The sequence below is a fragment of the Colossoma macropomum genome, unplaced genomic scaffold (assembly GCF_904425465.1).
Source record: "Colossoma macropomum unplaced genomic scaffold, Colossoma_macropomum, whole genome shotgun sequence".
Lineage (NCBI taxonomy): Eukaryota > Metazoa > Chordata > Actinopteri > Characiformes > Serrasalmidae > Colossoma > Colossoma macropomum.
In genome coordinates, this window is record NW_023494785.1 from 33959419 (window position 1) to 33982483 (window position 23065).

A 23065-nucleotide genomic window follows, 5' to 3' on the forward strand; every position below is an offset into this window, starting at 1 on the left:
AATGTTATTACAAATACTTTGCTGCAGTTTAATCCTGAAAGGATTGGTTAGCAAAACATACTTGTGAACTCTTCAACATCAAACAACACAGAGCCAAAAGATTAAACTCTCTCAGAGGCCCTTTTATTAGATGAAGTTGTTAGTTGAAATTGTGGTGAAATAAGCCATGCAAGACCTTTTCTACCATGTGGGTGACCAGTCATGACTCATAATTTATCTGTAGCTATTTGTAGTGAGCAGCCTGTACAATAATGACAGACATGACAAAAAAAACAGTCATGAGTGTATCATTAGCTTTACACAGAATAGGCCTATGGTTGTTTAGACTAAATTTAGCCTTTTGAAAGTGTAACAAAAATGCCCATGTGCTCATGTTAAATAGAGTTTCAACTGCAGCACACTAAACCTGGTATGCAGTGTCCATGTGATCACAGTAAAAATAGATTTCTGCTCACAAGCGCCAGGGCCCTACTCAGATTGGGTATCAAAACAACCCCACTGAGCCTGTGCTAGATAAGAGTGGGGTGCATATGGCCATTTAGGAGATTCCAGGCCATCTCTGCACCTCTCATTCCCACTTAGAAACAATTTTTTGAAGAATAGAAAGAGACAATAAGAAAAAGAAGGCAAGGCAAAGGTTTCCTTGGTAGTGTCACTTGCTTTGTTGTTCAGCATGTCTCAAAGAAGCTTCGCCTTCACTCCGACAGCCCTGCGCTCTCTGGAACAGGACAGGGACCTGCTGGAGAGAAGGCGCTATCAGAGGCAGTTGGTAGACCCGGTACTCAGCGGTTACCTGCTGAGGAAAGAGGCCCGGGAGAAGACCAGACTTTTCAAACAGAACCGTCAGGAGCCGACCACACCAATGGTGTGCCGTGACTTGGTGGTGCAAAATGCCCTGTACACGGGAAACGTGGAGGCTGTGAAGGAGTTCTTCCCCAAAGGCTCATCAGCCAACCTGGTCATCCAGCCTGAAGGAGGAGCCATGCGCTGGGTCTCAGACGGGAAAGTGAGAGGTAAGAGAGGGGTTTTATTTTTATTTTTTGGAGTAAGTCCTAACTTAAGTGGCTGAAGAAGTCCTTGAAATACTATGGATTCATGAAAAAAAGGCTGGCTGAATGATGATGGAAAAACCTGAATGACTCAATGCACATTTTTTTCAACTGGTTGAAATTAATTAATATTTATTTTGGTTGAGAGTGCTACATGAACACTATGTCGTTGCTGGTGAAGAATATTTCAGAGCAGTCTGAGTCTATTAATAAATTAAACTTTCAAAATATTTTTAACACTGAAAATTAATCTTCATTCACCTTTATTTAAGTCTTCAGCTGCATCCTTTACAAAATGCTAAATGTTTCAAAGGTTTTTAACTAAAAGATGTGTTGGCACAGTTTTCATTTACCCAATTCAGCAATTCAGCAACTCTTCATGCACTTTTTGCTACCCAAGGACAACTATGGTCAACTATGTAATCCTGCACTGAAAACGCAAAAAAAAAGGAAATAGTTTTCTAAAAGGCAACAATTATTGATACCCCTACAATATTTGAATAAAATGTACTTGACATATTCTCATATTTGTCTCTTTTCAAGCACACCAATGTCTTTATAAACTCCTCAGTGGTCTTTCATGACTTTCTCTTCACTGGGGTATTACAGGGTTGGGATGTAATGTAACATATAACATAGAGAGAGCACAGACTCAGAGTACAGTCTGATGTCACATTTAACACAAACAGGGTTGGGATGTAATGAAATGCATGTATCTGGAATACAGAAATAAAGTATCTATTCAATCCATTTTGTAGGCAGTATTCAGATAAATTAAACCTTACGTATTTAAGGAGAATCATTTTAAAATACTTACCACTAAATGAAAAATATATACCACCTTTAAAAGAAACATTGTCAATGCTTGTTTGTTAACTCTTTTAAAATCAGTGCACAGCATGTAAAGTAACAAACTCTACAGAAGAACTCAAAAATAACCTCTTCACAAATGTTGAAACTGCTAAAGCCTGAATAAACTGATAAATCAATGTGATGATTCAGTTATTAATCTCAGCGCCACTATAATGTTTTGAGGGATGATCCAACAGTTTCCTCAGTATAGGACATGTTCACGCGGAATGAATATGTCCTATACTATAATTTACAGTCAAATTTACAAGATTTTGTTGTTGGTATACAGCAAATTGTTTGATTAGTTCATGAGATGACAGTAGGGTTATAGGAGCAGCAGTGGACTGAAGCAGGCAATGAGAGCCAAATTAATGTTGAGAACATTGTAACTTGAAACATATTAACAGAAGAATAACATGAAGAAACCAGTAACAGAACAGTGTGAATTAATGAAATTTTACAAAGCAGAATTTGTGCCCTAGGAATGTGTATTCTACATGCACTCTAAAGGTATTTTGAGGAGGTTACTTTTTACGTATATTAAGGGAATACATACTATATACCAGAGATGGGAAAGTTGCAAGTAACAAGCAAATCTCAAGTCGGTAACACTTTCTATGAATGTCATGTTTGTAAATATCTATAAACACATTTATAACATGTTATAATGCATTCATACAGCATTATAAACATGATTATAAATATATATAAAATTAATTACACTGAATTACACTTTATAGCCATGTTTATTATACATTATGAATTGTTCATATAAGGCATTATAAATAGTGTTAATAACATGTAATACTGTCAGTGCCAAAGAAGTCAGTCCCAGCTTGGAGAATGTAAAGTAAAGACAAATACAAAGTTTATTTATTCCCTGAAATTTTCAGTATTAGTTATTTCTCAGTGCTGGTGCTGTTAGGGTTGCATCTTCAGGGCTTCAGTCCTGAATATTCAGATGATCCAAACAGGCTGTCCAGCCTAGAATTACTGCTACAATGCGCTTTTCTTAAGCAGCACTCTCACTTTAAATGTTACATTACATCACAGCAAACCATCCACCCATCAGCCCCTCACCTGAACCCCCCTCTGACATCACACTGAGCGTGAAGTCACTGTGGAGTGAAGGCCTGGAGAGGGAGCGGCGAGATAGTAGAGTACTGTCATTGTAATTTGTTCCCTCACTGGTTCTAACGTCAAGAGCTAGAACCCTTCACTCTGTATCATCACTACACTACAGTACAGTAATGCTAATCCTATTGGATATGCAGTGTTAAGTTAGTGCCAAGCTAACGGTGGTGTACATTGACTTTCCCACATTGGGTAAAACACTGATGGGAGCACTAGTTTAAACTCTGTCATTTGAAGCCTGTAATGTGCTTTACTGTGTATGTTTTAGTGTTTCAGTAAATTCTTCAGTAAATACAGCTTGAAACCTCACTCATAACACTGGAGCGGGCTTTACTTTATGCTTCACTTTACTTAGAGCGGACAAATACAACTTATGAGCTCTTATAATATGTTATGAACGGTACTTATAATGTATTATGTTAACAGTTTATAATGCATAATAAGCATGGCTATAACATGTAATGCATTTTTATAAATATTTATAGCCATGTTTATGATGCCTTATGAAAGCATTGTAACATGTTATGAATGTGTTTATAGATACTTACAAAGGTGACATTCATAGAAAGTGTTACCCTCAAGTCTTGACACTCAAGTCCCGAGTCAAGTCCCAAGTCGAGTCTCGATTTAAGTCCCAAATCAGTACAGGTGGGTCATGAGTCCCAAGTCAATAGCCCTAATCTTAGAGTCCTAAACAAGTCAGTATGCATTCTTCAGCAAATTTAAGGCCATTGCACTGAATAATGGTAACAGTTCTATAGCCTTTTATTGACAGTATGTTAGTAGTGTATGACTGTATATTCATTTTTTTTTTTACCCTTCCAACTAAAATACAGAATACATGGTATACAGATGACCATGACAGGTATGCTGTATACACAAAGAATAGTGCAACTACACATGAAAAGAATTTGAAAAAATGCTGTTGAAGTTAGAAAAAGAACATTGAGTACATAGGATTAAAATAAAACTAGCTCAGGACTAAACTAGTTCAGCCAACTAAAAACAACTGCTCATATGAATAGAATTTAGACGACAACAGAAACCAAAATGACTGAGCTGAACAAAGTTTACAGAAAAGACAGCAAAATGATGGTGAATGTACGAAGCCAAAGTTGACTTTTTTTTTCGCCAGCAGCTTCTTTTTTGCATTTTCTGTTCCACCTTAAATGGTGCAGCAGTTACATTCTGGTGCCAAACTGCTGCACCATTTAAAGTGGAATGACATTTCAATACTTAGCTGGAGAATAACAAGTCAACTTCAGCCTCATAGTGAATGTTGCGCTTGTTTTACTTGCAGAAGCTGTTAAAAATGGTCAAACAGACATAGCTGTGTCTCTTTTGTTTTGCTATCATGAGGAAAATGGTCAGTTTGCCTGGCGAGTTTCTCCACTAAGAGTTTAAGTGCTGAGCGAGGGCGCATTGATGCAGTTGATGTTTTGCTTGTTTCCAGCTTTTGGAGCCGAACTTGAGCTCTAAGACTTAACTTGTCTTCCGAAGTAAAATAAACTAGACACCTGACGATGCTGCTGTACATCAGATTTACGGTAGGAAACAAATCCATGAACATTCAATGTAACCGACTGTGTACCAGTCTGCAATCAGACGTCCCTCCATGTTTCTTCCACTTTGGGTCTTGAGTCTTTCTGAGTCATAAAGCTGAAGTCCGAGTCAGAGTCCAAGCCGTTGGTGTTGAAGTCAAAGACGAGTTGCAAGTCTTTCTTTTCTCGATTTTCTTGAGTTGAGTCTCAAGTCATCAAATTCGTGAGTGGCGTCGGACTCAAGTCCAAGTCATGTGACTCGAGTCCACACCTCTGCTAAATACATTTAGGGGTGAGTAATTAGTATTCAGTCATAATGTCTTTTTCAAAAGTATTCTGCCCAACCTTTGGGATAAAAATAAAGTGACATATAAGCCAAACATTAAAATATATTAATGAATATGTATAATTAATATATTAATGAAATGAGACAAAAGGCTGTTGAACTTCAAGCAAAGGCTAATAAACATAGCTTTACAAAAGTGTGAAACATTGCTTCATACCAGTTGCATTGTGGGGGCAACTAGTCTTTAAAATGACAATTAAGTACCATCTCCATAGCAACACACTATTTAGAAGGCAGGTTCGGAGAAAGGCCTTGCTGTCAAACCACAAACCTAAGTAGCTAGAATTCACTGAACATTGTTAGGTCTATCGTCAGATGACAAAAAAAAAGATTTTTTTCAGATATGAACACCAGAAGTGTGTTGGGTACAATAAAGAGTCAAGGTAATGCAGAAAAGATGCTACTCTGTACTGTGAAGTATGGTGGTGGAACAATGATGTTGGGCTGTGTTTTTCATCAAAAACTAGGAGATTTTACATCAGTGTTTGGCTGCCTCCAGCAGGAGGTTAAGGTTGAATCACCTTGAGAAAGACAATAATCCAAAGCATATCACACATATATACAGAAATGTATTCACTGACCACAGAATCAAGCTTTTGTAGTCGCCATTCCAGTTCACAACCTAAACTCAACCGAAGACTTCAGTGGAGATGAAGACTAAGGACTCTTGGAGGTGATTTTGTCTGGACAAATGATCTCAGAAACCTTCATATATGTTCTCCCATGTCATCATCCTGTATTGTAAGAGAAGACACAATACTGGTCAGTATTAAATTTTGCTTTACGGAAAGGTTACTTTTTATACATATTTTCAGCAAAGACAATCTTTCATAGCTTTTTTTTTTGTTCGCATTTCTCGAGGGTGCCAGTACTTCTGGAGGTCAAGGTAGCACGTATAGGTCAATATTGATGGGGACATGTTAATAAATGCAATAGCCTGATATGTGAGCACACAAATTTCATCAGCTACAGAGGCCCAAAACACCTCATGGGTCTAAGGTATCAAAAGGTCAGATATCAGTCAGTGTCCCTTAAAATAGCCCCTGTCCAGACAAACAGAGCTCAGACTATCCAGACGTTACCCAAGAGAAACAACTGTCCTACTGGTCAAAACAGCATCCAAACAAGAAGGTTCTTTGAAGGAAGGCTGAAGTTGGATACTATCCAATTAGGAGCTTTATAGACCTTGAGCAGAGATACTCTTTCTTTTCTGGCATGGCGCCAAAGATTAAGTTCCGGAAGCAGAAGAAATATCGCAATGATGTGATTGCAACAGCACGCGCTGAAGGATGCATTCTTCAATTCTGGAACGCACTTTTGGTTGGCGATGAGATCACTGTGATCAGTATCATTGATGACCCTGAATATGTGCACCTTATGGACGCTATTTATGACACTAGCGACATAGAGGAGTGGAAGAACTTCAGGTTCAACTACAGAGGGTTGAGTATGTCAAGAGTTCATGTCTGTTGTATATGGAATAGAATATTATAGAATTGTAGTAGATTAGATTAAAATGATTTTTTACACTATTTCATAACATTATGCATTTTGGTTTCTTGAAGATTTGCTAATATTAAAGCAGCACTTTGTAATATTTTTGTTAAAACTGAAAAAAGTAGCATTACTAAGTCAGAAGAAAAAAGAACTAAAATATGGTGTGTGTGCACTGTTGCAAGTCTCCCTATAAAGCCTGATGTAATCATTTAAAAGTCAAAGGTACCAGGGCGGATTTGGCGGGAGCTTTTCGGACCACTTCACATGTCTTTATGTATTAATATCATATGCACAGGTTCAGTGAGGTCTCTAAATCCCCAAATCCTACATAGTGTTGCTTTAATGTCTGCATGTTCCACTATTTTATGTGTTGACTGTTGAATCTAATGACCAAACTGGTCATTCCTGGCGTTAAGTTGGTGGTCTGCTTCTACCATTTTATTTAATGTAGTCCCGATTTCAATACTTATTTATAGCCTTCACTTGTTTTTGCTTTGTCACTGGATGAAATGTCGTCACTAGTCTATCAGCTGTCCAACGGAAATTTTAAGTGTGAGCCAGCTCATTTACCTGTGTGCATTACTACTCAATGTGTTAATGTATTAAATCAGCTTGGGCCAGGCTAAAACCAGGTTTTCCTTACAGTAGGAACCTGGTTCTCTATCTCAGATATGTAACTATTCTGGCCCTACGTGAATAATGCCTTCAACATCCACCTGGAATTTCGGCTTCCCATTCCTTTAACTGCGTGCATTACTGCTCAATGTGCCATGTTACCAGTTGTTTTAATGTATCAAATCAGCTTGGGACAAACTAAAACCAGGTTTTGCTTACAGGGGGAGACTGGATCTTTTATCTGATTTCTAGATCAGAGTCATGGACACTGTGTCCTCTGGGCTAAAGACCACTCAGCTTGTTATCAGTGCACAGTTCAAAAGCCAGTGTTTATGATGGTATAGGGGAGCATTACTGCACATGGCATGGGTGACATGCACATCAGTGAAGGCACCATTAATGCTGAATGATATATACATGTTTTGGCAACATATGCTGCCATGCAGACGACCCCCTTTTCAGGGAAGGCCTTGCTTTTTTCAGCAAAACAATGTAAAACCACATTCTGCATGTATTACAAGAGCATTGCTCTGTATTAAAAGAATCTGGGTGCTGAACTGACCTGAAATGCCCTACAGTCCAGACCTGTCACCACTGATAACATTTGGCACGTTATGAATGAAATCCTATAATAACTAAGAATGGAAAAACATTTCACTTTCAAAACTACAGCAGTTGGTCTCTTCAGTTTCCAAACACTTACAGAGTGTTGTTAAAAGAAGAGGTGATGCAGCACAGTGGTAAACATGCCCGTGTGGGCACATTTTTTTCAAAAAACGATACAGTTTTTCAGTCTCAACATTTGATATGTTGTCTTTCTACTATTATCCTTTAAAAATATGGTTTACGTGATTTGCATATCATTGCATTCTATTTTTATTTACATTCTGCACAGCGTCCCAACTTTTTTGGAATTGAAGTTGTAGTTGGGTACTGGATTTCTATCTGTGATATGTAATTATTCTGGCCTGACATGAATAATGTCTTCAGTATACACCTGGAATTTCAGCTTCCTATTCATTTACCTGTGGGCATCACTGCTCTATGTGTCATGTTGGCAGTTATTTTTATTAGCATTAAATTAGCTTGGGCAAGGCTAAAACCAGGTTTTCCTTACAGTAGGAGACTGAATCTCGATCTAGTATATGTAATTTTTCTGGCCCGATGTGAATAAGGCCTTAAATATCTACATGGAATTTAGCTTCCTATTCCTATAGCATTACTGTTAAATGTGCCATGATGTCAGTTTTTCTTCAGTCTCATACTTTAAAGTACTTGCAATGAAATTATACAGTAGAAAAGAACTGAAGAAGCATCTGCAGAATTAAATCTTCTGTTACCTTATAGTCATATTCTTCATATTCACTATGCTATGGCAAACATAGTGCCCATTCTTAAGTCCTTTATTATTATGTCTCAATTATTAGTCTCTCTGAGTCTGCCAAAATGGAAATTGCACAGCAAATATGTGAATGTGAACACTCCTTTATATTACTATCATTTGCTGAATAAGAAGCCACGAATATGGAGCTAACTTCAGCTGGTGAATAAGATGCTGCGAATTAGGAGGCAGACAATTCGGAAGCTACAAACAAGTAACTAACTTCAGCCTTGTCTTAATGCGCCACGTTCAGATGATTAATCAAGTTAATCATTAAATTCTTTAAACAATAATATCACGTTTTTTAAAAACTGCATTATGTTATTTTAGAACTCTGACATGACATGAGGACTCTTAAATAACTACACAGTTGAAGTCATTAATAAATAACTATACAGTTGAAGTCATACGTTTACACACACTTAGGTTGAAGTCATTAAGACTCATATATATCCCTTCTACAGATTCCATGGAAACAAACTATAGTTTTAGAAAGTGGTTTAGGATATCTACTTGGTACATGATACAAGCAATTTTTCCAACAAATGTTTACAAACAGATTATTTCACTTATAATTCCCTATGTCAAAATTCCAGTGGGTCAGAAGTTTGCATACACCAAGCTGACTGTGCCTTTAAATAGCTGAAATTCCAAAAAGTGACATCACGGCTTTAGAAGCTTCTGAAAGGCTAACTGACATCATTTGTTAATCGGAGTTGTACCTGTGGCTGTATTTTAAGGCCCGCCTTCAAGGCCTACTTGCTTCTTTGCTTGACATCATGGGAAAATCAAAAGAAATCAGGTGAGACATCAGAAAATAATTGCTCATCTGTTAAATGAGCTCATCTGTTAAAACAATAATATGCAAGTTTAAACGCCATGGCACCACGCAGCCATCATACCATTCAGGAAGGAGACTCGTTCTGTGTGTGGGAAATACAAATTGATCAAAAAACAGCAAATGACCTTGTGAAGATGCTGAAGGAAACAGGTACAACAGTAAAATGTGTCATATATCGACATGACCTGAAAGGCCACTTATTAAAGAAGACACCACTGCTCCAAAACCATCATAAAAAAGCCAGATTACAGATTGCAACTGCACATGGGGAAAAGTTCTTACTTTTTGGAGAAATGTCCTCTGGACTAATGAAACAAAAATGGTACTGGAAATTATGGGCGGATCTGAAAAAGCATGTGCGAGCAAGGAGGCCTAAAAATCTGACTCAGTAACACCAGTTCTGTCATGAGGAATGAGCCAAAATTTCAGCAACTTATTGTGAGAAGCTTGTGGAAGGCTACCTGAAAAGTTTAATTCAAGTTAAACAATTCAAAGGCAATGCTGCCAAATACTAACCACATGTATGTAAACTTATGAGCCACTGGGAATGTGATGAAAGAAAAAACGGTTAAAATAAATAATTGTCTCTAGTATTATTCTGACATTTCACATTCTTAAATATAGTAGTGATCCTAACTGACCTAAGAGAGGGAATGTGTACTAGGATTAAATGTCAGGAATTGTGAGAGAAAAAGAGAGTTTAAATGAATGTAGGTAAGACATATGTAAACTTATGACTTTAACTATAACAACTGTTGGGAAATTTTTTTGTGTTATTTATTTCTAACTTGTCCAAGGTGTTTCCTGCCTTCTGCCCGATGACAGCTGGGATAGACTCCAGCACCCCCGTGACCCAGAGGGATAAGCGGCTTAGAAGATTCAGCATTCAGCACTTCAGCATTTTCTGCTTCCATTAGTATATTACACGCTATATGTTCTTGACTAATATAGCCTCTCATTTGTTGCTTTTTGCTCCAGGACTGTGGTCGCTGACCTATGAGCAGGAGCTGACGACTCCTCTGCACATTACAGCAGGCCGAGGCTTCACTGACTGCCTCAGGCACCTGCTGCTGAGAGGAGCCAATGTTGATTTTGCCCCTGGTGGCACCAGTGCACTGCATGAGGCCTGCGAGGAGTGCCAACCGGAATGCGTCAAACTGCTGCTGGAGTACGGTGCCAATGCCAATGCTGTCAATGAGGACGGACTCATGCCCCTCCACGTCTGTACAGAGCTGAACTCTCTAGAGTGAGTATTAATAACCACAACAGTAAGAACTGTTTGAGTAATTTGCAGAGATTATTTCAATTTGCAACACCATAAGTACAGTAACACCATACATAACATAATATGAATTTTGCTATACTGTAAGTACCGTAACATGATATGGTAGGGAAGGTGGAATGAAGAGCATGAAGGAGAGGAAGAATTAAGTAGCAGCAATTGCTCAACCCCTCTAGAAGCACACCATCAATAAATAAGGGTTTTGTAAGGATTGCACTATTGGGGAATTTACCACAGCCTGGCTAAGTTAAAATATTAGAAACTTATGAAAAACACCCATTCATTCGTATTTTCTATGATGTAATATACCCAAAAAAGTAAAAAGAAAAGACCTCATATTTAAAACAGAAATCATCTTGCAATAAAATTGACAAAAATGGAGAAAAACAGGTCCACATCTTTGCATAAACACACGTAACCTCACATACAAATAGTTACTTGCCAGTACCTAATAATAATAATAAAGCAATAGTTAAGCAAAATATAAATATATTTACACAATTTTTCCCTTTCCCCAGATGTATCCAATCAGCAAGACATGTTTGGTGTCTGAAGTTTCTTTTCTGATTCTTTAGTTTTGCATTGAGCTGCAAAGCTAATGAAACTAACAAGTAGTGGAAACTTACAGCCCAACAGTTAGCAGTGTGCAAACATCATACATAAATCATATTGAGTTGTTCAGTAAACTCAAACAGACTTGCTTATGTGGTTTCTGACACTGTATGACACACTCATCTATATAAATGGACAAAAGTACATTAGATAACAGCCCAAATTGTCTGTACTGCTGTCCATTTTTATAAATCTTGATGGAATTTAAGGCAAATATGGAATTATTTGGGCATGGATATTATAGACTTACATTACTAAGACACCAAACATGACTTGACTGATCAATGACACCATAATTTATGTAATATGAAATAGTTACCATGTAAGTACAGTGACACCATAATTTTCATCATATGAAATTGTTACACTGTAAGCACACTGAAACCATAAGTAATGTGATATGAAATGGTTGCAGTATAAGTTCAGTAAGTAATGTAATATGTTGAACATTTTTCCCTGAACTTTCACTTTAATCCTCAGTGATATTCAGTTGACACAATTAAATATACCCTTCTTTTTCATTTATATTTTACCATGGTTCCAGTGGAACTTTTATTCAGATCTGTTATCCCTGTGATTCTCATGGTTTCTTACAGGTGTGCCAAACACCTCATCCAGTTCGGAGCCGCTATCAATGGACGCAGCCTGGATGAAAATGACACACCGCTGCACGTGGCAGCGCGTCACGGCCTCCCGGTGCATGTGGATCTCTACCTGCGTCATGGCGCGGCACTAGAGCGGCAGAATGATGATGGCCTCACACCACTCAATTCTGCCTGCTCACAGCCACAGGAGTTGGCTGCCCTGGAGCGCTCCAGGCAAGTGTGCCAGCAGCTGGTGGAGGCCGGAGCGGACGTGCAGACGGGTGACGCTGACAAGCAGACACCTCTACACATGGCCTGCAAGAACGCCAACCCAGACGTAGTGGATTTGCTGCTGCAAAGGGGCGCCTCCGTCAACAGCATGGACTATGGTGGGGAGGCACCCATGCATAACATTCTGAAGATAGTGGCCTATAAGATCGAGCACCAGCCAGAGAGGATAGTGAAGGCATTGTTGAACTATGGATCCATCAGGGTTTGGCCAGGAGCACTGGCAAAGGTGAGTCTGTATGTATTAAGCATGGGCTGCATAACACCCCCACCTTTCACAACTCTCACTAGCCCATCATCTTATACACATATATTCTTGATATAAAATTTTTTCTCCCCATTACTCTGCATGAAAATAGAGAACCTTACCATATCTTTCAGACCACTGATCCCCCTTTATCAACACATGGGATAAAATTAACTTGATCTCTGCTTTTTTATGATTGATTATGGCCACAGTGCAAAACAAAAAATCAATGGGCCTTCACACAAAATGGCAATCTAATTTCCTTACTTACTCAATATTTCTAACTTAAGCTTGTAATATAGGCTTGTCGTCGACATACAGTACTGTGCAAAAACCAAAGATTGTCCTTCATTTATTTAACTTCCAGTCAAAACAGTAATTAAGTAGAAGTTAAAAAAGCAGCACACATATATAATCGAAAATTACAAAGTAGCCTCAAAAACTAAACACAATATCACATTTTCCAGTATTTAGTGTGTCCACTCTTTGCCTTCATTACAGCTTCCATTCTTTTCAGCAGACTTGCTTTCACTTTTTCAAAAAAATCTGCGATATTTTTAAACATTTCCAAGTTCAGTCCTCGGTTGCAGTTTCAATCCAAATAATCCCAAACACATTCAGTGATACTGAGGTCTGTATTCTGGAGTGGCCAGTCCAAATTTTCTTCTGTATTGTCTTTATTATTTCCTTTGCTCAGTAACAGCTTCTTGACAGCTACACGTCTTTCAGACCCATAGCACGGTGTTCTCTTCTCACAGAAGAGGGAGGACAAAACACCTTTGATTTTTTCAGAATGAAGCCTGATTTTCTCCTATCCCTAAGATGAAAGCTTTAAATTCTGTTTATCTGATGGTAACAGTTTTGATGGTCTACGAGGTCTTGCACACTTGCTGGGTGTCCCATTTTGTCTGTATCTTTTATAGTTTTATTTTCCTTTGATTTTCCTCCTCATGCAAATATTATATCTAATTTCCTCAGAAATGTCTCCTAAAGATTTAATAAATTGTACTTTATGGACTGGAAATTAAATAAATAAAGGGTGGTCTCTAACTTTTGCACAGTTCTGTATATTAATTGCATTGTATATTACATCGTTATCGTAGTTATCCATGAGTCTTCGGTGTAAAATTACATACAAGTAGCACAATAAAAATGTTAAAAGGACCAGCTGCCACAGGCGCCCCACCGCTGCCAAAACTGCATTTAGTTACGCCGTTGATTTTGCTGTAATTCGGATGTAAGTGGCTGCTGTCCGCAAACAGTGACCAACTACAGGATTCTGTACTACTGATCTGACATCAGCATGTTTACCAACACATCAAAGAGGTCTAAGAGACTTTTAAAAGCCAGCATGTGTTGAGAGTTTTTTGACATGGGCTGAAGGCTGGAGAAAGCTCAGGCCTAGACTTGAACCTTAGGATATTTTTGGAAGTGTGTCTTGCTTAAGGAAAGCTCAGTTTCATCTCTTCAGGGAATGAAAATCAATCCGTATAGCGTTGTGTAAGGGAATGCTTATGTGGATCAGAGACTGAGATTAAATGAAACCAAATCCAAACCTAATTTATGGGAAGTGAATCAAGGAATATGGTGCTAATGCCAAATGCTCTCAGAAGAAATTGTACCATGTAGTCAAATGTGTATACAGATTTATAGAGCACATGAAATAAACAAACTAATAAATGTTACAGCAAAGTAAACAGAGATATGAACGATACACAAAGTTTGATTTGATTGATTTTACCGTAATTTTGTGGTTTGGCTTTAAAGGCTCTGCTCATTGTACCCTTCAGTCAGTACAGTACAACCAGCGAATCCCACTTGTGCCAGATAAATTGCCTGAGTCTTAACGAGGCAAATGTTAATAGGAGATTAATTAGCACTAATTGCAGAAGTTCTCGACAATCCCCCAGAGGGGGGCCCAATCTGTTCATCAAGCCAAGTGCTTAATTATTCTGTTCTGCGCTCCCCCAGAAATACGCCCTCCGACCTCTGCCCTTTCCAAAACAGGTGGGGATGTCGCTCCAGGTGGAAGCTGCCACTGTCTTCCTGATCTAGGAACAGCTACTATTATCCAAATTTATTGGCTGAATTAAGAGAAACTATGAAACTGTTCTCAGACCAGTTACAAACAACAAATGCTATCAACACGAGCCACTTGACTTGCCACTGCCAAATGTTTCAACATAATTTGCTGCACCTTAATTCAGTATATATTTAAATTAAATCGATCATATGCTTCAGTTGTCAGCAAAAGTATTGGCAAGCAAAAAATTAGCAGGAAATTACAGCATTTTAATTTTGAATGATGGTTATAAATATTGCGGCATGGCTGTTTAAACCTCTCAAAATGTGCCCCATGATAATTTTGTTTTTATTAGATTTAAAGGAACTTTTGCATTTGTGACAGAAGATTCATGTATTGCACTCTAACCTCTGCCAAAAAGCCATACCCAGTGTCACAATTCAGATAATATGTACAATATTCGTACACTATACGCTACATTATTCACTATCTAGAGAGCACTTAATGTGTCGCACAACACGGAAACGCAAATTACCACACGGTTCATCACATTACTGAATTGCTCCTGGGTTAGCAGTTAGCTATAACATAACATGGCCAGTTACCATTCTACCATTTTAAAATCATATCACAAACAGTGTAAACAAAACAGGGTAGAAATACAGCTACTGCAAGACAAAGGAATCTCTCTTTAGAAATGTTTCAAGCAGTCCGCTGAGTTCAAACAACAATGCAACATTCCGTACGGATATCATTGTTCAGCAGTTCTAGTGCATCATCCCGGTATTAACAGTACACTACTCCACATTACTCCCATCCAATTTCTCAGTATTTGCACTAAATGTGGCTAGTAAACTACAGACGTAGTTGAGAGATAGAGATACTGTCTTTGACATGTATATGTACATTCCTTTCAGGTGCTTAAGTACTGCTGTATGTCGCCACGAACAATAGAAGTGCTGCTAAATGCATATGATCGCATCAAGGTTACAGATGAATGGGTGGAGGCAGTTTCCCCAGAGGTGTTTCAGGTGAGGAGGAACCACAGATACCTGGGCCCTACATAGAAAGAGTCTGGATTTTAGGGACAAATAACTATTGATAGTGTCAATCAGAAGGTATTAATAAGGGTACGATATAAGACAGCATATTTCAGATGTGATGCACAAGGAAGTGGGGTATTTGTATTTGGTAAAGTATTTGCTAAAGTCAGTGCCTAAATTTTTACGTCATACTATAAATTTCAATTCCTTCAAGATAATGTACAGGAGACAGTCGATTGCTGTGGCCCCCCACATGTTTCACCTATATGCTGTTCTCTGGGTTCTCCCTGCAGAAACACAGAGAATTCTATGAGTCCGTTTTTGCCTTGGCCCATACTCCTCGCTCCCTGCAGCACCTGGCCCGCTACCAGCTACGCACCTATTTGGACAATCGCATGTCCAAAGTAGTGCCCAGACTGGGCCTGCCTACTTTTCTGAAGGATTACCTGATGCTGGAGTTCCGAGGTTATGTTCACTAGGAACCTGTTGAGCCATGCAAGATTTTGAGTGCTCCATCCAATCAGCTTCACACTTATGATGTGTTGAATTGTGAAGACGTCTGCGCTGAGTAGTCCTTTGCAAGGCCACAGATGTTCAGCCTGTGAATAATCAAAAGTAGGGGTGTAAATGTCTGATCTCACAATTCAACACAATTACAGCTCTTTAGGAGATGGTTCACTGCACCATTAAATGTCAGATTTCATCAAGATTTAATTAAACTATTTTGGTATTTTCAGTATTATAAAAAATACACCAAATATGACTGGAGAAACTATTTATGCACTAAGTGGAAAATAGAATCAATAAAACAAAATTAACAAGCAGTTCCGTTTTTTAGATTTTACCATATGCCAAGAATTTTATTTTAGTCAAAATTTTAGTTAATATTATTATAATCAGTTATAACATTCCAAAAGCATTAAATTGCCATCTTCAGACTGACAAAGCACAATATCATGATGCCTTTTTACACCCCTAATCAAGCGTTTGGGAAACCATGTCTGTATTACAGCTGAACTGACTCTTGTTCACAAGAAAGACAGAAGATGGTCTGCAACCATATGGATGTCGACTTCAAAAATGTGAGTGTGAACTGCACTGAAACGAGCCTGTATAAGATATGAGTGAGCACTGACAGTTGTAAAAGATGTATAAATGTAATATATTTGACACTTATTTGATAAACCTTCATTTTTTAGACAGAAGTTGTCCGACTAATAGAATATGTGTTGGAAAGATCTAAGCCTTAGCCTGATAAACAGTGGTTGCTGACCATGGAGAATGGCTTTGTAGATGACTCTACAGATTATATTCATTCCCTTAAGTATTCACTGAAATTCACTGATTCATGAAAGCACATGTATAAAACATATGATTGCATATGATGAAGTTTTTCACTATGGATGCGTTGCAATAATATGCTGTGGTTTTTGTTGCCATAGCATATGGATTTACCTTACCGATTTAGTATTGAGCATTTAAGATATTTACATTTTTAAATATTCAAATATGTATTATTGATTACAATTTTGTGTCTTCCTTTTGAAGTCTTGTGGTCTAATCTTCAGTGAGAAGCTTGTTGGTTCTGAGCACACTGTGGAAATTTGATAGCCACAAGGGGGTGCTGTGTATTTTTTTTCTTTGCTTTTTTTGACGTTGATTTTTTTGGGCCTGTTACCACAAATGGTTAAGAAAATTAACACGTGTTCTATGATAAGAGCTGTGACATCAAATGAATTAATAGTTTAACATGTGAATCGACATTTTAAACATTTTTACTGTTAGTCTGTGTCTGTGATTGCTGTGATTCTGACTGTATTATATATACTGAATTGTATGATTAAATCAATATACAGAAGCACTCAAATCTCAATCCTCTGTTACACCTTCATTATCATCATCATCATCATCGTCTCTCTATCCTTCCCTCTTTCATCTTTTGCCTTCTCTCCATCCTCCTTTTCCTCTCTAACTTTTCACAGATATACACTGCCACACACATAGACTGATTTGTGTAGTATTTTGATCCAGGATGACAAAATGATTTTAAAAAGCACTTACTAAAAGTAACAGAACTCATTTGATAACCTATAGTGATAGATTCAATGGCATCAAAAAATCATATGTACTGATGAACAATGCAAAGAAACGCTGAGCTACAGTCGTTGGTTGGAGATGAAATGTAAAACAAAAGCAGAGTGGAGCTAGAGGCAGCACAGTGTGCAGATGTGCTGTATTGAGAAGGAGATTATGGAGAGTGGAGGATGACGATCATGCTGGAGGAGAGAGAGAGTGAAAACTGCTGTAAATGAGAGGGGGGTTTAATGATCCTGATATACTTCCAAACTCCCCTGACCTACAGTAAAGGAGCACCAATAATAATATCAAATAGTCTACTGCTCTTTACTACACCAGCCTTACTCATACTGCTACTACTACTACTACTACTACTAATAATAATGGTAGTAATAGTAATAATTATAATTATAAAAATAATACTAATTATAATAGCAAAGTAAAAAAAAACTACCTCTACTAATACTACAAATAATAATAACAACAAAGTAAAAAAGTGTACTGACTTTACTTGATTTGAATGTGTACATGGTTTCTACAAAAATAGTATATTTAGTCAATTCAAAAGCAACATATTTTTTTCATGTGGAACCGATGTACACATTTAAATCAAGTAAAGTCAGTGCACTTGTGTACTACTGCTAATCCCAATAAACATAAGTTGTGTAATAGTAAACTTGGAAAACGGAATGTAACTGAATATAGAGGAAAACATGGTTAAAATCATTTTTATAATTGATCAAACTAAATTTTTTCGTATTGTTTAATTATTGTTTATAATATTTTTCGTATTGTTAATCTATTTGCACAAATAAACTCCTCGGAAAATGGTTTACGAAAGCAGGCCTGAAAGAAGCGCTGGTAAAGTGAGAGAGAGAGAGAGAGAGAGAGAGAGAGAGAGAGAGAGAGGCTGTCTGTCTGGTTTCAGTAGATCAAAGAGCCCGCTGATCCTGAATGGAGTCATTTGTAATTACGAGACTAATTAGCGCTCCGCGGCCAATCAGAGTCGGAGCTGCTGTTTATGTCCGCAATCACGCGGCCGGTCGGAGCTCTCGCGCCCCCGCCACTCAACAGCGACTAATCAGCGGCGCGCTGCGTTTAAAGAAATGAGTCAGAATTAGGCGAACAGGGCTACTTAGGGCCAGAAAAAAAAGTTCGGAGACAAATGATCTTTCTCTCAATGCCCCCTCTCGGCGGACATGCGACGAAAAAATATTATAGATAGATAGATAGATAGATAGATAGTACTTGTTGTACTAAAGCCGTTTGAATATAAAAATAAATAAAAACATTAAAAGTCGACATTTCTCTGCCACGCGATCCCTAACTCAACAAAGATTACAGTCCATGCATAATTAAAAATCCCACTTAAAGTGTGTCAGATCATTTGTTTAAAGTGGTTTGAATCGAGCTGATGACATATATACAGTTTTACTGCTGATGTTTCTCCAGTGGGCCAGTCTAATGGACCCGTTTGATCCGCAGCTCGTTGTTAATAAAGTGCTCACTCCAGAAAGCGCCCTCGTTGGGGTTGTTTTCCTACAGCAGTGCGCTGTCAGGAAGAAACCTTCCCTCTCTGGGGCATCATTGTTGGGGCAGCTCCTCTTAAAGCACCAAAAAGACCCCTTTACCGCTCCCCACCCCCAAAAACCTCAACCCCACAAGAGGGCCAAACAGCTGCCTCCCCGCCCTCTCCACTCTGCAGCCATCAGGCCAGAAACTTCCACAAAAGCGCCGCGGTCGTGTATCTCCCCTTCAATGCAAAGTAATTACTTATCATCAATCAAAATTAATAATAGCCGATTGGCTCGGTGTGGTCGAAGGGCTTTTTTTTAGAGGGGGGGTCCCTCAGTCAGCCACTAAGACTTGACCCGAGTGTTTGGCATCCACTGGGAAAGTGAACGCCTCTCGGAGAGGCCAAAAAAATAAATAAATAAATAAAAAATTAAAGAAGAAAGAAAGAAAGAGCCAGCTTGAATGAGGAAATGAAGCGTAATTTGAGGAAGATGGATGAGCCTCCAGGGCGACTCCCCCTTCTATCCTCTTGTATTGATGATAAGCGTTTTGTGTGCTAGAGAGAGAGAGAGAGAGAGAGAGAGAGAGAGAGAGAGAGAGAGAGAGAGAGAGAGAGAGAGAGAGAGAGGCGGGAAAGAAAAAGGGACGCTCGTGCGTGTTTATGTCTCAGTATGTGACCAATAGAGTGAGAGAGTGTTTGAGTGGTGAGGCGCGAGACCTTAAAAAAAACACACACACTTTCTCTCTCGTGCACACACACACACACACACACACACACACACACACGCACACACAAACCACCGCCGAGTTCTTTTTTCTTCCAGTCAGAGTGAGGAGAGGAAAAAATCAGCAAGAAGAAGGAGGAAAAATCGCGGAGCAACACTTTTATTTTTATATATTTATTTTTTGAAACTTGTCTTCTTCTTGTTGTTGTTGTCTGGGCGGCTGGGTGGAGGGCAGCAGACTGAAGGTGTGCAGGGATTTGTCGGCGCGCCGCTCCCTCTCCCTCCCTCAGCATGCAGAGACCGAGCGGTCCGGGCACGGCGTTCTCCATCGACTCGCTGATCGGCGCTCCGCAGCCCAGACCGGGCCACCTGCTTTACACGGGCTACCCCATGTTCATGCCCTACCGGCCGCTCGTGCTGCCCCACGCGCCCCTGCCCTCGGGGATCCCGCCGCTGGCGCCGCTCGCCTCGTTCGCCGGCCGCCTCACCAACTCGTTCTGCGCCGGCCTGGGTCAGGGCGTGCCCTCCATGGTGGCTCTCACCACCGCGCTGCCCGCCTTCTCGGAGCCCGCAGACGGCTTCTACTCCACGCAGGAGGCGGCGGGAGCGCGGCTGAGCGCGGAGCCCCCCAACAGCGGCCGCGAGAGCCCGCGAGAAGAGCTGTTGCACCACCGCGACAAGAGCGCCGAGCTGCTCAACTTCAACCAAACTTTTCAGGCCGTGGCAGGTGAGATTTTTTGAGCTAAAAATGTCACAGTTTTATTGCAAAGACTTTCAGAGTTACTGTGATAGAATGTCAAAAGTTTTACAGCAAAGTTTTGTGGTAGAGATCTGAAAGCGTTTGTGAGGAAAACATCAGAGTTAACTGAGGCACAATGCAAACGTTTTGTGAGGGATTTTTTTCCAAAACAGTTTTGTGGTAAACATTTCGGTGTTACGACAGATTTTTCCGTAAAAATGTTAACCACAGTTGCACTGATAGTATATGTTTAATTTGGCTGTTGTCGTGTTTTATCGTGTAGATCAAATGTGATATTTTGGTCATGTTTTTGTTAATGGCTGCTGTTTATTTTTGCTTTTTGCTTGAGAAACATTTAACTGCTGAGCTGATTTAGACCCACTGCGCACTTTTAAGCTGTTTGCATTAATCTTGCGGCGAAAAACTCGCGACAATGAGAAGCTAATTTTGTTCACGAATATAAAAACTGAAGCATCACATTTAGTTTAAATAGTTCAAAGAAAACAGAAGATAATAGAAATACTAAATTAAAAAAAGTACTGTTTAACTTTTATGTTCAGTTAGCTGTTTCTGTATAATACTGCTATTAATTTATTGGATCGACATACTTTCTAAAGCTGATCACAATAGCCTAGGTCATAAAACAGGTCAGAAAATAAAATATAAAAAAACCCAGATAAACTGTCATTGGTCAACTGCGTTACATTAAAAATAGCGTCTACACTTTAAACCTGTTTGAAGTAATTATAAGTGGAATAATAACTGTGGATTATACATTAAAAAAAACGAAATTAATAGAAAGTATCATTTTTGGTCTAAAGAGTTTAAACAAAAAGAAAACAATTCTATAAAAAGCAATGGCTAAACTTCTACAGCTTGTTGGCTATAGCAACTTGTGGCGATTACGCAGGTGACATGCTGACATTTTAATACTAAGTATTGCTTAACGTCTTATAATCATACCAGAATAATCAAACACTCTGAACGGAAAATGAAAGAGGGAAAAAAAAGTGAGTCTGGGTTTATCCGGTGGGTTTACTCACCTGAAGTAGAGGAAGGAGCAGCTAATGCTAATCACGTGCCTTGTCCCTCCCCCTCCGCAGGTGAGACCAAACTGTACAGCTCAGACGATGAGAAACTGGAGCTGAAGTCGGCGGAGGCGGTGTGCAGTGACAGGGACGAAAGCTCAGGCGGCGACAGCGAGAACGAGAGCTTCTCGGACGGCGCCGCGTGCGCTCCGGGCCACGGGGGCAAGCTGAAGTCGGTCGCTGGAGGAGGAGGAGGAGGGGGAGGAGGGTCTCGCGAGCCGCTGCCTCCGGGCGCTTCGGCGGCCAAGAGCCGCCGGCGACGGACCGCCTTCACGAGCGAGCAGCTGCTTGAGCTGGAGAAGGAGTTCCACTGTAAGAAGTACCTATCTCTGACCGAGCGCTCGCAGATCGCGCACGCGCTCAAGCTCAGCGAGGTGCAGGTGAAGATCTGGTTCCAGAACCGGCGCGCCAAGTGGAAGCGCATCAAGGCGGGAAACGCGGGCGGGCGCTCGGGCGAGCCCGCCAGGAACCCCAAAATCGTGGTGCCCATCCCGGTGCACGTGAACAGGTTCGCCGTCAGGAGTCAGCACCAGCAGCTCGAGCAGGGAGCCAGGCCCTGAAAAAACAAACAAACAGACAAACAAACAAAACTCCTCTACCTGCTCCAACAACGAAATGCATGAAGCACAAACAAACAAAGGAATTAACTCGAGTATCAACACGGATTTCACCTTTATATCAATAGATGTTTTTAATACGATATTTTGTCGAGGTTTTATTATTTTGTTCTGCCCCCTCCAAATCTTAAGTGTGCCCCTGTCTTTAATTTATTGCTTTGTACATTTGTAAATATTAAAATGTGTCTGAATGACACACACGTGCACTATGGAATATGATTGTAAATGGACGTTTTTAAAAGTATTTATAAGTTGATGTTTAGTTTGCTTATCTGCATGTACGCGCACACACACACACACACACACACACACACACACACACACACACACACACACACATTTTAAGAATTCCCTTGAACGGTTGTAAAAGGGCAATTTTTTTGTTGTTGTCCCACAGATTTTGCATGTGTTATTCAAATCATTGCAGTCTTCAAGAGGCTATTTTCCCATTTCTTTTGTGGAAAAAACGGTGATTGGTTGAAATAAATAATCAAAAGACTACAAAGCACGTGCTACATTTGCAGTGATGTGACCAATCTTAAAGAAAACGGTTAAATTGTTTGTAACGTTCAGTCAGGCTGGAAATAAGTGCAGAAGAAAACACAGCGTTGTTTATAATCGCGACTCTTTATAAGCCTAATTATGAAGAACGACTCCATCACGCCTTAAATTAAGCAGGATGACGTAGCCTATAATTAACCAATAGATTAATTGATATGTTGCTATGGATGCGCGTGGTTAGTTAAGATGATAACGAGGATTGTTTCTCTTTCTAGTTCAGCTTCATCATAAGGACTCGGAGATCAGACCGTGTTTGTGGTCTGCTGTGTTTGAGCTCAGCGCTTTGGGGTCAGAACTAACTGGGCTTTTTAACCTGAGACCCAAAACACTGCCGACTGCAGCTGCATTGCTCAGCTTTGAGTGTAATAAAAAAGACAGTTTAGAGTTTACTTAAAATTTTTATCTCGGA

General features: G+C 39.5%; 2 protein-coding genes across 3 annotated transcripts; both read left to right on the forward strand.

The window, feature by feature from the left end:
* The first annotated feature begins 631 nt into the window (after positions 1-631).
* Positions 632-16191, forward strand: asb10 (ankyrin repeat and SOCS box containing 10). 2 transcript variants are annotated; one of them, XM_036591882.1, is made up of 5 exons: positions 632-1013; positions 10235-10502; positions 11747-12251; positions 15210-15323; positions 15629-16191. In XM_036591882.1, the coding sequence occupies exons 1-5, from the start codon at positions 674-676 to the stop codon at positions 15812-15814; spliced, it is 1413 nt and encodes a 470-aa protein (XP_036447775.1). In that variant the 5' UTR covers positions 632-673; the 3' UTR covers positions 15815-16191. The 2 variants fall into 2 exon arrangements, with proteins under 2 accessions (XP_036447775.1, XP_036447784.1); XM_036591891.1 differs by lacking the exon at positions 632-1013 and adding an exon at positions 5981-6369.
* A 3733-nt stretch (positions 16192-19924) lies between these two features.
* gbx1 (gastrulation brain homeobox 1) lies at positions 19925-22113 on the forward strand. Its single transcript, XM_036591903.1, has 2 exons — positions 19925-20378; positions 21494-22113. The coding sequence occupies exons 1-2, from the start codon at positions 19943-19945 to the stop codon at positions 22036-22038; spliced, it is 981 nt and encodes a 326-aa protein (XP_036447796.1). The 5' UTR covers positions 19925-19942; the 3' UTR covers positions 22039-22113.
* Positions 22114-23065: the final 952 nt, after the last annotated feature.

What these genes read in the sequence shown, in the direction of transcription:
- asb10 (XM_036591882.1), top strand. Translation starts at nt 674, where the DNA reads ATGTCTCAAAGAAGCTTCGCCTTCACTCCGACAGCCCTGCGCTCTCTG. An exon ending in CTCAGACGGGAAAGTGAGAG is followed by an intron (nt 1,014 to 10,234) that starts GTAAGAGAGGGG and finishes TTTTTGCTCCAG; the next exon opens with GACTGTGGTCGCTGACCTAT. An exon ending in ACAGAGCTGAACTCTCTAGA is followed by an intron (nt 10,503 to 11,746) that starts GTGAGTATTAAT and finishes GGTTTCTTACAG; the next exon opens with GTGTGCCAAACACCTCATCC.
- gbx1 (XM_036591903.1), top strand. Translation starts at nt 19,943, where the DNA reads ATGCAGAGACCGAGCGGTCCGGGCACGGCGTTCTCCATCGACTCGCTG. An exon ending in AACTTTTCAGGCCGTGGCAG is followed by an intron (nt 20,379 to 21,493) that starts GTGAGATTTTTT and finishes CCCCCTCCGCAG; the next exon opens with GTGAGACCAAACTGTACAGC.